The sequence below is a fragment of the Taeniopygia guttata genome, chromosome 1 (genome assembly GCF_048771995.1).
Source record: "Taeniopygia guttata chromosome 1, bTaeGut7.mat, whole genome shotgun sequence".
NCBI lineage: Eukaryota > Metazoa > Chordata > Aves > Passeriformes > Estrildidae > Taeniopygia > Taeniopygia guttata.
This window is the reverse complement of record NC_133024.1, coordinates 66,012,494-66,025,950: the sequence shown is the minus strand read 5'-3', so window position 1 is coordinate 66,025,950 and position 13,457 is coordinate 66,012,494. Positions and strand designations below refer to the sequence as shown.

Genomic DNA, 13,457 nt, shown 5'->3' with positions numbered 1-13,457 from the left:
CTTCCCTCTCAGAAATTTCCTAAATATTGTATTGGAGATCCCAGATGACAATTTAATTTTCTTGTTTACAGATTTTGCTCAGAAGGGAAAAGTGAGAATTTATTGAGCATTTAGGATATTCTCCTAAAGTGAATTTCAGTTTGTTTTAGTTACATCTGTGTTCCTACTTATGTTTGGGGTAGGGCAATTATACAACTAAATTCTTGATATACTGTGAAATAGAATCAAAACTTGGCTTTAATGCTAGAGGTTTGATCTGATGCTTTTTTAACAGAAATAATATAGAATAGAAAATGTTGCCATGCTCAAATGTCTATGTGCCTGTGTGTGATTTTTATTTTCAGTATGTGTATATGGTTGTACTGAGATAAATTTAATGATTATCCGTTTGCTGGAATTAGCTGAACCAGGAAGAGTGTGTAGCTGTGTGGTTGGATTACCTAATGTATCTGCTTAGAAATGCTAGTGTCTTGCTAATACAGAGATACTGCAGTGAAATTAATAATTTTGACTTAGTGCATTAAAAACATACTGGAATGTATTAAATTCTAAGTGCAGTAAAGGTCAGCACAATACTTCATTGTATTTTGGTGACTTTTTTGAAATGCTTTTCATGTACTGTTTAGTGTTTGTTGGTGTAGGTTAAATACATTGATGCTTTTAACACCTGAGTTAGTTCCCTGATATTTTCTATTTTTCTGTTGAAAGTGAAATTTCGACTTTCCCTTTTGTTTTCAGGGAGTTAAAAGTTCTTTGTCAGCTGTAAAATATCAAATATTATATGGAATTTACCAGGAAGGTTTTGATGACAGCATAAGCATTGCATTCAAGACAGTGCATGATTTTGACGTTTGCATTTGTCCATCTCGATTTTTATCCTAGTTTTTGCTCTTAAATGCTAGTTCTCTGCATTGGGTATTCTCTTGAATAGTAAGACTACATGGGGGAATTTAGATGGCTTGTGATAGTGCAGAGCAGGGAATAGAGGTGTCTGAGGGGCAGCTGAATGCTGTTCTTTGAAGTGTTCATTTGTTTGCTTTTATTTCTCAATACCAGAATAAATAAGTGAAACTTTGTGTAAATTGACATACTAAATTAAGTAAAATTCCCTGATGCAAAACTGTTTTTCTGCCTGCAGTGGCACCTCAGACTATCACATACAGTCTGAGTAATAATCTTGAGACAACTATCCATTAGCAATTCAGATCTATGTAAACATCTATTTCTTTCAGGAAATAAAACTGAGATTAAATAATAACATTTTAGAAAATGACTTTTTGTGTGCTTTTTCACTTCTGTTTAATTTCTTCATAATCATTATAGCTTAGTTGTTGATTTGTTCTCCTGTGGTTGTTATCTGTATGCTAAGTGTAGGCATTGTGAGAGCTCTCAGAGATAAAGTGGAATCGGACAAGAAATAGTGTACAGATGCTGCCACAAAGAAACTTTGCTGAGGTAGTAACAAAAAAAAATTGCAGTAAGGGTGATCAAATATGGGAACAAGTAGCCCAGAGATGCTGCAAAATCTTTATCCTTGTAAATATTTAAAATGCAACTAGAAGTTTGCCTGAAGCAAAACCTGATCCTGCTTTGAGTAGGCAGTTCAACTGTGTGACCTAAAGTTGTCACTGCCAACCTACATTACTCTGTAACTCTAAGTCTTTGAACTTCCCAACGTACCTTTCTGCCACTTAGTGAAACTGTACAGTCATCCTCCTTTTTTCCTCCTCAAGGTCTCCTTAGACAAAGCACTATTAAAGAGGCTGGAAATATGTTAAGGAAATTTTTAATGCTGTTGGTCATAATTTCTCCTGACTTAAGACAGAACGGGCATCAAACTTGCCCCTTTAAGACAAGTTACTTTTCTGATGATCAGAAACATAAATAACAGCTTCTCTTGTTTTCTCCTTCAGCAGTGGTATACAGTGAAATAAAATACATAACCTTCCCTGTTCATATGTGGAAAAGTGAATGCTGTTTTGTGTCTATTGGAGTACAATCTTCATTTGCTGCAGATGAATGCAAGATTATGTCAATGAAGTGCCACAGTAGATTTTCTAAAAAGAAATGTGTCTTAAACTTCTTTAATCTGTCATAATTCAATAGAGTTATACTACTGCGAGTTAATACTTCTGCCTCAGGTTATTTGATGGCTGGCTGAATTATTAGTAGTTTGCTCAGTCTCTTTTGATGGGAACTTTAGTCAGTGCTTGAAGGCTTAAGGTAGTATAAGGGCACCAGAACAGTCAGGATGAAAGAAACTCCACAGTACGGGTTTTGTTTTTCTCCTGAGTCACAAGAGGTTTGAATATGGGAAGTCTGTGTCTGCTGACAGCATTACTTGAATCCTGTAAATGATACCTGATTTCTGTCTTTTATCATTTTTTTTGTCTGAACATGTGAGTTCAGTTGTGACAGCTAAGAGCCCTGAAAATTATGGCATTCTTCTGAGACTACACACTGTAGGAATAGCCCACTTGTGCTGGTCATAAGTTATATGGTAGATTGAAAAGTAATAAAAGTATTTTATATAATTGATCTGTAGCAATGATCTACCTTTTACTTATTGTGTCTACATTGAATTTGCAGTGGTGGTTTTTGATTTCTAACACACTGATGTGTTAGCAGAATGGATGCTGACTTGTTAATGCAGTCTGGACCTTATTCAATATTCAAATGGAAATAAATCATGTAAAATTTGTACTTAATCAATTTTTCTTTTGTGACTTGCAGACAGATGCCAGCAGTAAAGCTATATTTTCAAAAGTGATGGTTATAACACGTAAGTCAGTAAAAGTATTTACAGTGTCTAAAAATTGCAGTAGAACTATATTGCTTTATTGCTTTAAAAATAATTAGGGGTAACTTTATAAGAAAACATTTTGCAGCAGATAAAATTTAAAGGAAATCATGATAAATGTGATGAAGCAATATGCTTTTAAGAATGAAGGCAGCTCTAAGCAGAATTACTCTTAGCGTAAGACATCGGTCATGAAGCCTATCACATAGCATTTTGGCTGCATTGTGGACTAATTCAAGGTCTAGATGATCCAGGGTGTTAATGTCTATTTTAACATATATTATAGAGTATATATTCATAGATGTTAACTAAACTATTAAGCTATGTACTAACTTAGCTATGTTCTAACTGTACTTAACTCTTCTGAGGTTTTAGTATTGTAAATGTCATTGGAATGCAAGAGAGTTTGGATTTCACTAGAAGGAAAGCACTTCAGAAACGGAAGAACTTCTGTGTAAACTGAACTATTGACAAAGAAATACCCACCAACCAAAAAACAGCACTTTTTGTTCCCCAGGCCCGTCATCTCAATAGCATTAAAACTAGTATGAAGAAAAACCTGGTTTACAATTCTGAAAATTTGTTTTCAAATCCACCTTTTTTTAAAAAATGCCATCTGTTCTGGCAAAAATTACACAAGACTGCACATTTTTGAAAAAATATGGAGGAATAAAATGGACTGTGCTGCTTCATTGGCCATGATACTGATCTATTTTTCATCAGTTTGTGTTTTTTCTCATACTTTTAGTTCTTGGCTTATTTTTTTAAAAAAATCGATACAGCAAAACAAAATCATAATAGAACTTGTTTTGAACTAACTGTCCTGTAGTGCTACACCACATTCTGTACTAGCTTTGCTTAACACTGTCTGGACCAAAAAATATGAAGCATCTTAAGTAGACTAATTCTTTGCCAATAAATTGCCTTGCTGTAATATAAAACATAAATAAAATATAAATATAAAATGAGAATATAGTTGAATGCCAGGCTCCTTCTTTTGGGAATGTTTTAAGCTGTTGTAAAAGTTTGTTTCCTTAATGCATTTTAAATGCCATATTTTGGTTTTGAATGTTTGTTGTAAAGCTTATGTTTACTTAAGGGGTATTTCAGCAAAAATACCCTTTTTGATGTTTTTCACACTTGTTGCATTGGGTCATCTATATACAGAGTATATTTTGTTGTGGAGTTTAGGCTTTGCAGTCTGAAGTCAGCTTCAGCTGTTAGTAATATTGTTAGCAAGAGCAATTAGACTTGCTGAAAAATGACTGTGAAGGGTGGGGAAAGCAATTACCCAGAGGAAATTTGTAGAAATTTGTGTCCTCATAGATATGTCTGCTTATTTTGAGGTGTTTTGTAGTTTGGTTTTTTCGTGGTTTTTCTTTAATTTGTTTGGTTTGGGTTTTGTGTGGTTTGTATGATGTTCCAAACTTTTGCAATTTACAATACATAAAAAGTGATTTATTTTGGTTATTTAAAGGAAACCTTCCTGATCCAGGGAAAGCTCAAGATTTCATGAAAAAGTTCACACAAGTTCTAGAAGATGATGAAAAAATAAGAAGTCAGTTAGAAATGCTTGTTAGCCCAACATGTTCTTGCAAACAGGCTGAAGGATGTGTGGTAAGAATTGCTCTTAAAGTGTGAATATTTTTGGAATAGAATTGATTAGAAATTTAATCACAACTTATATTTCAGAGGGAAATAACAAAGAAGTTGGGCAATCCAAAGCAACCAACAAATCCTTTCCTGGAAATGATAAAGTTTCTTCTTGAGAGAATTGCTCCTGTGCATATTGATACCGAATCCATCAGGTATTTTTTTTGTGTGTGTTGTCAGCCATAGACCACAGGATTTGAACTGGGTCTTCTTATTTGCCTTTAAGCACAAGCAGTAATAGGCTGGGTGGGTATGGCTTAAGGCTTGGTGACCTGCAGTGTTTTCTTCTGCTTAATTTTGTGTGGGGGTTTTTGTGTCCTTGTCCAGAATGTAGTCACAGAAACAATTGCATTGTCATTCAGCATAGCTGGGATGACTTGTCAGTAAAAGTGGATGTATTACTTATGCACAAAGTATGGTTTGTGACCAGCTGACTTATTTTAAAACAAACTTTTGTCCAGACTATTCAGCTGAAACTTTCCACCCAGAATATTAGCTCATAGTGACATAAACAGTAATGTAACTGAGGAAGTAAAGGTTATGATGATGAGGCAGCAAGACTTCAAGGAAGAGTGAGCCAACAAAGTAATGGGGGGGGGGGGGGGTTATGGAAATTATTATTGCTGAAATGATTATTTAACTAACATCAGTATTTGAAATAAGCCTTACTGTCAAGAAGAAATATGCAGAAGATAGGTCTTGTAAATTTGTCATCAGCTCTTAGCAGAACTGTTAAATGGTTATTTTTTTTTCCTCTTGGTTAGAAACTAAGTATTGTAAACATTTATTTTCCATCAATTATTAAGAATCTGTAGCAGGTTGTAACCTCAGCATAATTATTGAGTTTGTTGCTTGTAATGCTCAAGTTGTTTTCTTATTTGGTCATCCTTCCAGAGTAATTTGTATATAGTTCTTGATTCATGATGCATAAATATTTTTTAATTCAATGCTTCATAAGTTTTGATTTGGATAGGAGATGAGGGCAACCAGATTATGTACGTAGTTGACATATTTGGTTTATAATAGGCTTATGTTTTAGATAAGTTGCTTTAAATAAGATTGTTTTCACAGTTTAAAATGTAATCATACATGGTGGAATTGCAGTAACTACAAGACCATGTTTTGTTTTCCTCTTCAGTGCCCTTATCAAGCAAGTGAACAAGTCTATAGATGGAACAGCTGATGATGAAGATGAGGGTGTACCTACTGACCAGGCAATCAGAGCAGGTCTTGAATTGCTGAAGGCAAGTATAGTCCTAGTGGCCAGTGAGCATGGGAAACTTTGCAAACAACTTTGTTAAAATAAATCTTTAGTTAACACTTACTGCTTTTAGTCAAAAGCAGTATGTGGTGCCTACCCAGAAGAAACTGGTTTGGGTTCATGTGCTTTATGCTCATCTTACATGGTACATCAGAAAGGTTACTTTTTAAATTATTTAGATGCTTTTCTGGAAGCCAAAAGTAGCTGTCTGTGAGACAGCAGCAGCAGGGTTTTGGTTATTAGAGCATGAATTTGGCAATCTGTAAATATATACTGTGCTATTGTACATCAGTGCAACACTGTGGTTCCTCTGTGTTCTATTTAAGTTGGGGGTCTTACCTATTTTCAGCTATGAGTAATCTTGAGACTGAGCTAACATAGCAAAGACTGTCAAGTAGTCCAGCTGGGGGTTGACTTCAGAGGCCTAAAAATCTAAAGGACTTCCATGCTGAAGTTTCCAGAGTAATTTAGAAGAACTAAGGACAGGGTAGATTCACCAGAAAGGGTGTAGCTCTTTATCCAGATGTGCACATTTAGATAAAAGTGCGCAAGAATGCATCCGAGTAAGAAAGAATTAATCATGTTATAAAGGACTGTATACTTGAATGAAGGCTTCCAGGTCAGTATTTATGCATTTGTATGAACTGGTATGACGCATTTAAGGAAGAGGAGTAAGACTGCCCTGAACTAAGAGGTCTATACATCATCAGAATAATATAAAGAGGACAAATATAGGAGTCCAGCATTGGGAATGCCATTCAATGAAGTCGGAAGGAAGGTGGCCTGGTTAAAATAGAAAACTGCATATGAAGAAGTTTCTAGATTTTGAGGATTGTTTCTCTAGCATGGGTCAGAATATTATGTGGAACGAGGCTAATAATCAACAGCTACTTAAAAATGAAAAGACTGAATTTCAGGGAGGATCAATTGAGGTTTTCTTTATTTCATTTTTTTAACATGGGAGGACTGTCATACCTGAAAACAATCAAGTCCAAGAATCTGAAGGAGAGGTACAGAATCTGTTAAGTTGATGTGGAAAGCTTGAGGGACTAGAGTATGTCTGAGTATGTCTGTATTGCTATTTTAGAGATAGGAGTTTCACTTCAGAGCAGAATCAGATCTTCCCCTGAGGAAACAAACATGAAGTCTGGAGGCACACAAGCTGGATTCCTTTCAGAGGAACAAAATTCAGATGGGCTTCAGAAGTACATGTTGTGTTGCATTGGCTAAAGTGGATTTAGTCAGTCTAAAAATACTCTGAAGCAAAACTCCTGAAACATGAATGTTGCTTCCTTAGCATGAGATGTGTTTCTCTTAAGACCTGCTCCTGCTGTACTTGGTAATGTAGATGTAGCCACTGAGAAGTACATGGTCAGAATAATAGGAGAAGAAACTAATCCTGGGAAAATCTAATGAGATCATGTATAAAGACAGAACTTTAGGAGCTACTAAAGAAATTAAGGAAAATGTAGATTGTGAGTCAAAATCAGGGAGAGTATTATAAATGTTCCAGTATGGCAGTGGAAAATGACTCTTGATGAAGTGTCCTGGTATAAGTGGACCTTTAAAAAATGTTAACATGGCTTTCATCATATTTTGGCAGGTACTTTCGTTTACACACCCTATCTCATTTCATTCAGCTGAAACTTTTGAATCTCTCCTGGCTTGCTTGAAAATGGATGATGAAAAAGTGGCAGAAGCTGCATTACAAATTTTCAAAAATACAGGAAGCAAAATTGAAGAAGACTTTCCTCACATACGATCGTAAGTTGTGTCTCTTACTCTGAGCAGTGATCTTTACTGTATAGGATTTTGGAAGTTCTCACTGTTCCTTTCATCTGCTGTAGCATTATTCTGCATTCTTTTGGAAGTATTACTTCCAAAAAGAGATTTTGAAAAACTTAAATTGTAGTGCTTTTTGAAGAATGGAAGTGAAATGAATATACCTGAAGTAGTGACAGCTGGTATGTCACTCATACCACTATAATTTATATTGTTGCCCTTCAGAATTACTTATTCTTTCCTAGGTAATAGATATAGATGTATATATATATGCAGTGTAAAAACATCCCTTGCAATTTAATGGTAATAGGTAGGCAAAAATATTTCCACAAGAACATTTAGTACCTGTGCCTATTTTACCACATAATATTTTATCAACAAAAACTAGGATTTTTTTTGCTTGCAAGTTACGTAGGTAATTTTTTATTTTCTTTTTTTTTTTTTTTTTTTTAAGATACTACACAACAAAAGCAATTAGTGCTTTTGCTGAAGTGTTGTGGTTTTTATATGTTTATCTGTACTTCTTTGTTAGTTTGATGTTTTGGAAGATTTTCAGTTTGTGAAATTATTTATCTCTTGGTCTGTTTGTCTATTTGTTTTGTTACACAACTGTTTAGTGCTTTGCTTCCAGTGTTGCATCATAAAGCTAAAAAGGGACCCCCTCGTCAAGCCAAGTATGCTATTCACTGCATCCATGCAATATTTTCCAGCAAAGAAACACAGTTTGCGCAGATATTTGAGGTAACGTTAAATACTTAAGTTACGTTTACTGATCTTTTATATTGCATATGTAAACTAAGGGATGTACTTGCAAGTTGTAGCAGATTTAGGAAATACATTTTTCTCCTTTCTTTTTCTTCTTACATGATTTTGGTCTGAAGAATGGTAGTAGAGGGTGTTCTTGTGTCTCATGATTCATCATATTTTAGGTTATGTATTTTAAGAGCTGATAGAGTAAAACCAAGTGTTAGGCTGTGTACTAGAACCATTAACTATTTATGGAAAGAAGAACCATATGCTACTCCTTATCCCTGTTGAAAATGGTCAGAAGTATTTAAATGGTTGCAGAAATTATGGAAAATTGAATTGTAGTACAGACTAAATAAATTTTATAGCTGTACCTGCAAATTTACTTTTTAATTAGTAGCCATCAGCCTCTTATCTTGAAGGCTGAATCACTGTCCATTACTGGAATTGCTAGCTTCTCCCACAAGAGAAGCTAGTGGGAGATCTAGTTCTCCCGCACTAAAGTAGGCTTTTTAATCCATCGTTTCCTAAATGGTCATGCTTGAGCTGTCACGTTTTGAGCTACCCAGAGGTAATAAATATTTTGTCTGTCATATTGACATTTCCTCTGACTTGAAGACTTGATGGGTTGGTGAATGTGTCTTTAAAATCAAATAATCAATAGTTCTTTTGAAATTGTACTTCTGAAGTAGACATGGACAACGTGCTATGAAGCTGTCATTCCCAGCCCCTCAGTAAGACACAGATTATATCAATAATACCTGAATTTGTTGCCTGTTTTTTAGCCGCTGCATAAAAGTCTGGATCCAAGCAATTTTGAGCACCTCATTACGCCATTGGTTACTATTGGCCATATAGCCATGCTTGCACCTGACCAATTTGCTGCTCCCTTGAAATCTTTGGTTGCTACTTTTATTGTTAAAGATTTGCTAATGAATGATAGGGTGAGTATTTTTAAAATCTTATATAAAGAGTATTCTTTTTCTCTAGTATCATACTCAGCAAGTCCTTGGGAGAATATTTGGCATGCTGATTCTGCTTTTTGTATATGGTTGTCTATTGATTTCCTCATGTAGTTTGACTCCATGCAAAACCCATGGTACAGGTAAGGAGAGTTCTACTAATTTGGGAATCTTAAAAAAGTGATGAGCTGCATAGTACAACATTTCATCACTCATGACTTGGCCTTTATTAAAAAGGGGAAAATTGTTATGTTTTCATTGTTTCTTATCTTGAGTGAATTGTGATTTTTAGGAATTATATTACATTTGAAATTAAAATACACTATTTAAATGGAAGACTGAATTTCAGTTTTTTGAACAATTTTGTATTGATTCTAAAGTGATTATGAAGTAAAAAAAGGAACTCATGCATTGTTTGAAATTGCTAAGGGAAACATACACTGTCTAAAACAGTAAAATGTGAGTGAGGTTCCAATCTACTGGAAAAACTGTTATTTTTTCAAAGCAGTGGCTATTACGCCTAAAGGAATAGTTTCCAGGTAACAACAACAACAACCAATCCCTTTATTAATCTTAAATTGGCTGATCCTTGGATAGTGAGATATCTCATTTCTGTAGTGGTTACTTCTGGAAGGTACAGGAGGCATACAGCTGACCAGGGAGTGCTGCTGTATTGTTTCCAGAAGCAAACAGGAAAGAGAAGGTTACTAGTTTCACTGAAGAGTAACTGTACTATAACAAATGTAACGTTTTGTTCAGCTTCCGGGAAAGAAGACAACAAAACTTTGGGTCCCAGATGAAGAGGTGTCTCCTGAAACCCTTGTTAAAGTGAGTAGCATGTACTGTGTTTTCTTGTCTGTTATGTTTATAATACTTAAAAAGGATTTGTTTTTGGGAACATGTTTTTTAATTATTATTTTATGCATAAATTTGCATACACACTTCATTGAGTTTTTACATAAGCTCTTTATAGGTGTAGTTTTGTTTTCTGACACTTGACTGTGATGATAGCTGGATTACTTAAAGTAAAATTATTTTTCCCCTCCTCTTCAATGTAGGAGATAAATAGTATATAAATTTTGTTAAAAGTCTTTCCTTTTTCTGTTGAATTTTTATGCCATTCCAAGAAACTTTCAGTGTTGTTTTGGAAGAAGAAAAATTAGGTTTGGATTTGGCAGCTTCCTCAAATGAATAAATCTGTTACATTGTTTATTTTTCTGTTTGCAGTGTGTATTAGATAAAAACCTGGATTTAAGAAAAAAATCACTTAAAAATGGTTGGGGGTTTGTTTTGATACTTAAAAATGTCATCTCAAGCTTTTTTTTATTTTGGAGTAAGTGTAATACATTTTCTGTACTCTGTAAGAGATGCTGTCAGTCAATTTTTCAATGAATTAGAAATAGACTCACAATGTGGAAAATCTTTATCTGTATTTGGTTTTTAAATGCTCTTCAGAACAGGCATAGATTTTTGCTTTCACTTCTTTCAGAATGAGATGCTTGTCTTTTACAGTATGCTCTATTATATATTAGTTGTTTAGTTTCTAATGTCTTCTGAGTAGAGTGGCTCTGGTTTTAAAAAGTTCTTTGCCTTCTCTCAAAATTGTTAAACACTTCCCAGCAGACCTTCTTTTCTGCTAGGTTAGTAAGTACTTTGCTTTGCAGTGTAGTACAGAACATGTTACTGGAAAGTCTTGGCTTTTTTTGAAGTTGATTTGTTGCTTTTAGTTTTTTGACTCCACAAAGGATATTTTTCATATTTGTGCAACTCCATAGTTACACAGTACTCCAAAAATTGTTAAAAGAATGTACCTTTGTTTTAATTTAATGAGATGCTAATTTTAAATAGACATTATTTCACTTGAGTGATTATCATGTAACTTGAAGTAGTAAATATTGTTTTTCTTAATATTTTAAATGATGTGTGAAGCTGTAATAACTCTCTAAAATGTACTTTTCTATTGATAAGACTTCTCATACATTTGGCTATTTGGAAGGGAATTAACCTGCAGAAATTCTTAAGGCAATTTGCAGTTGAAGCCAAGCCTGAAAACTGTAAGAAGAATTTATTTGCAGGTGAAAATTGATTTGCAAATTTAATTAATATTTATTACTACTGCAGAGCTTAAACTTAATGTATGCTCCAGACCATGCCATTAGTTTATAAATTATTTCTCTCTGATAGTGTACTTTTCTTCACTCTGGTTTTACGAGCCTCTTTTTCATTTTGTAACATTATTATATATCTATGAGGGACTTTAAAACTAGCAAGTTGGTGTATGAAAGTGGGAAGGACTGCTGAAAACTAAATTGTCCAGTCTAGCAGATGTAGAGTGATACAGGATAACCTTAGTTTTGGGTGCTAAACCTTCTATGAAAGGGTCTCTGCAGAGAAATGTTTCAGTACAGTATTAACTATGAATTGGATTAATGATTGTATGAGTTGAATGCCAGGCCTAGGAATTCCAGTCTGAGTTCTAAAGCAACTGTCTGTCTTGGCAGTGACCTGTAATGTGTACTGTGCACCATGCAGGGAATTGAGACTTGTGTAGTAGCAATGATATTTCTTTTTTCTTTCATATCATTGGAATATAAGGTTTTTAATACTATTTCTCTAACTATGCTCAAAGTGGGCGTTGTTTCATTTTCCACTACTGCACAAACTTGCAGCCTTTGTGGCTCTGAAACCTCAAGCAGTAGAAACCTTTGCCAGCTGCTGCCATAATGGTGATGTAGTAGGAAGACAAGTGTTGTCTTTGATATGTTTGTGTCTTGTTTTCACTTTTTTTTCATGTTGTGTAAAAATAATTTTTCATCTCGGAGGAGAAATCTAGGCTCATGGAACACAAATTGAAGCAAGAACTTCAGACTGAATATAAGGAAAAGCCTGTGAACAGTCAGACAATGCAAGAGGTTGCAGGTTGCCAAAAGAGCCTGTGCAGTATTCATTCTTGGAGGGCTTTCAACACCACAACACATAAAACTGAGACCAGTGTGGTGTGATTTCATAGCTGACCTTCCTTTGAGCAGGAGATTGAACTGGAAACCTCCTAACACTCCTTCCAACTGGAATTATCTTTTAATAGCTAGACTATTTGGTTGCAAAGGGAGAATTTAAAACATGACTGCAGTCCAAACTCATGTTTAATTAAGTCTTTGGGTAATCAGTAGTAGTGGCTGGGGGAATTCTCATGCCCTGTACTAATTTCATGGGAATGCTTAATTCTGAATGGTTGCTGGAATGTCATCATATCATTTATACCAGCAAATAAATAGGGAAACTAGTGGGGTCAGACAAAAATTCTGAAGGAGGTGGGACTAGGACTTGTCTACATGGAAGGAAGACTAGAATAGGTTTGGATAACAAAACTGGGGAAAAGACATTATGGAGGGAATTACTAGAAGCCAGGATTGAAACTGAAATTGGTCAGGGGACAAGGTGGCCTGTATCTGTTCCCTGGCTGAATGTGTCATATATTTGAAGACCTAGAAGAGCTGTCATATTTCCATCCTTCCAACAAATGAGAGGCACTAATGTTTCCAAGTCCTGGTTATGACATGAAACTGAATTTGTGAGCTATAAAAAAATCTGATGCTGTTCTTATTGTATTACAATTATTATATTGTGTTTGATGCTATTAAAATCTTCTGGTGGATACTTAGAGTTGTTCCAGTGGAAGACCCTTTGAAAGTGAGGGCAAGACAGATTCTGCTCCTCAGACTCCGTTTGCATTTTGAGTTCTGGAGTGACACATCCTACAGCTTACTGGTGCTACCCAATTAGGTGGAGCAAGTGGACTACAGTCCCAAAAACTCACATAGAAGTGATAGTCCTAGAACTGAGATCTGACAGGACCAGTTTGGTCAGTTCATTTCAAGGAGTAGCTCAATTTTGCTATGATAAATTTAATTTGTTGATATTGTGAATGTTTATATAAAAGTTACTAGAATTGCTTTTCCCACTAATGAGAATATTTGAAGTTACCATGTACGAAAAGCGTAAGTTTTCTAAAGCTTTTGGGTTTTGATCTTCTGAGTTCAGTATTTTGTTTTGGTTTGTTTTTTTGTTTTGTTTTTTTTTTTTTCCAAAGGATACCTATGTGATGAACATTTTCATTTTACTGTAAGAAGACACTCCTTTTTGTTTTGTGTATTGTCTCTGCTGTCACATGAAAGAAAAATGAAAGGATAAAGGGATTCAAATACTAAAACAAACTTAATCTCTAAATTAATGTTTTATTTTCACTAAAGAA

General features: G+C 34.8%; 1 protein-coding gene across 5 annotated transcripts in view; it reads left to right on the top strand.

The window, feature by feature from the left end:
* PDS5B (PDS5 cohesin associated factor B) overlaps positions 1–13,457 on the top strand; it is a 99,069-nt gene that overhangs the window by 54,317 nt on the left and 31,295 nt on the right. For all 5 annotated transcript variants that reach the window (XM_030274357.4, XM_012569781.5, XM_002195422.6 and 2 more), the window contains exons 15-22: positions 2,734–2,782; positions 4,278–4,417; positions 4,493–4,608; positions 5,592–5,697; positions 7,318–7,478; positions 8,114–8,237; positions 9,029–9,187; positions 9,965–10,033. In XM_030274357.4, coding sequence (XP_030130217.3) covers positions 2,734–2,782; positions 4,278–4,417; positions 4,493–4,608; positions 5,592–5,697; positions 7,318–7,478; positions 8,114–8,237; positions 9,029–9,187; positions 9,965–10,033 — 924 coding nt within the window. The remainder of the gene's footprint in view (positions 1–2,733; positions 2,783–4,277; positions 4,418–4,492; positions 4,609–5,591; positions 5,698–7,317; positions 7,479–8,113; positions 8,238–9,028; positions 9,188–9,964; positions 10,034–13,457) is intronic.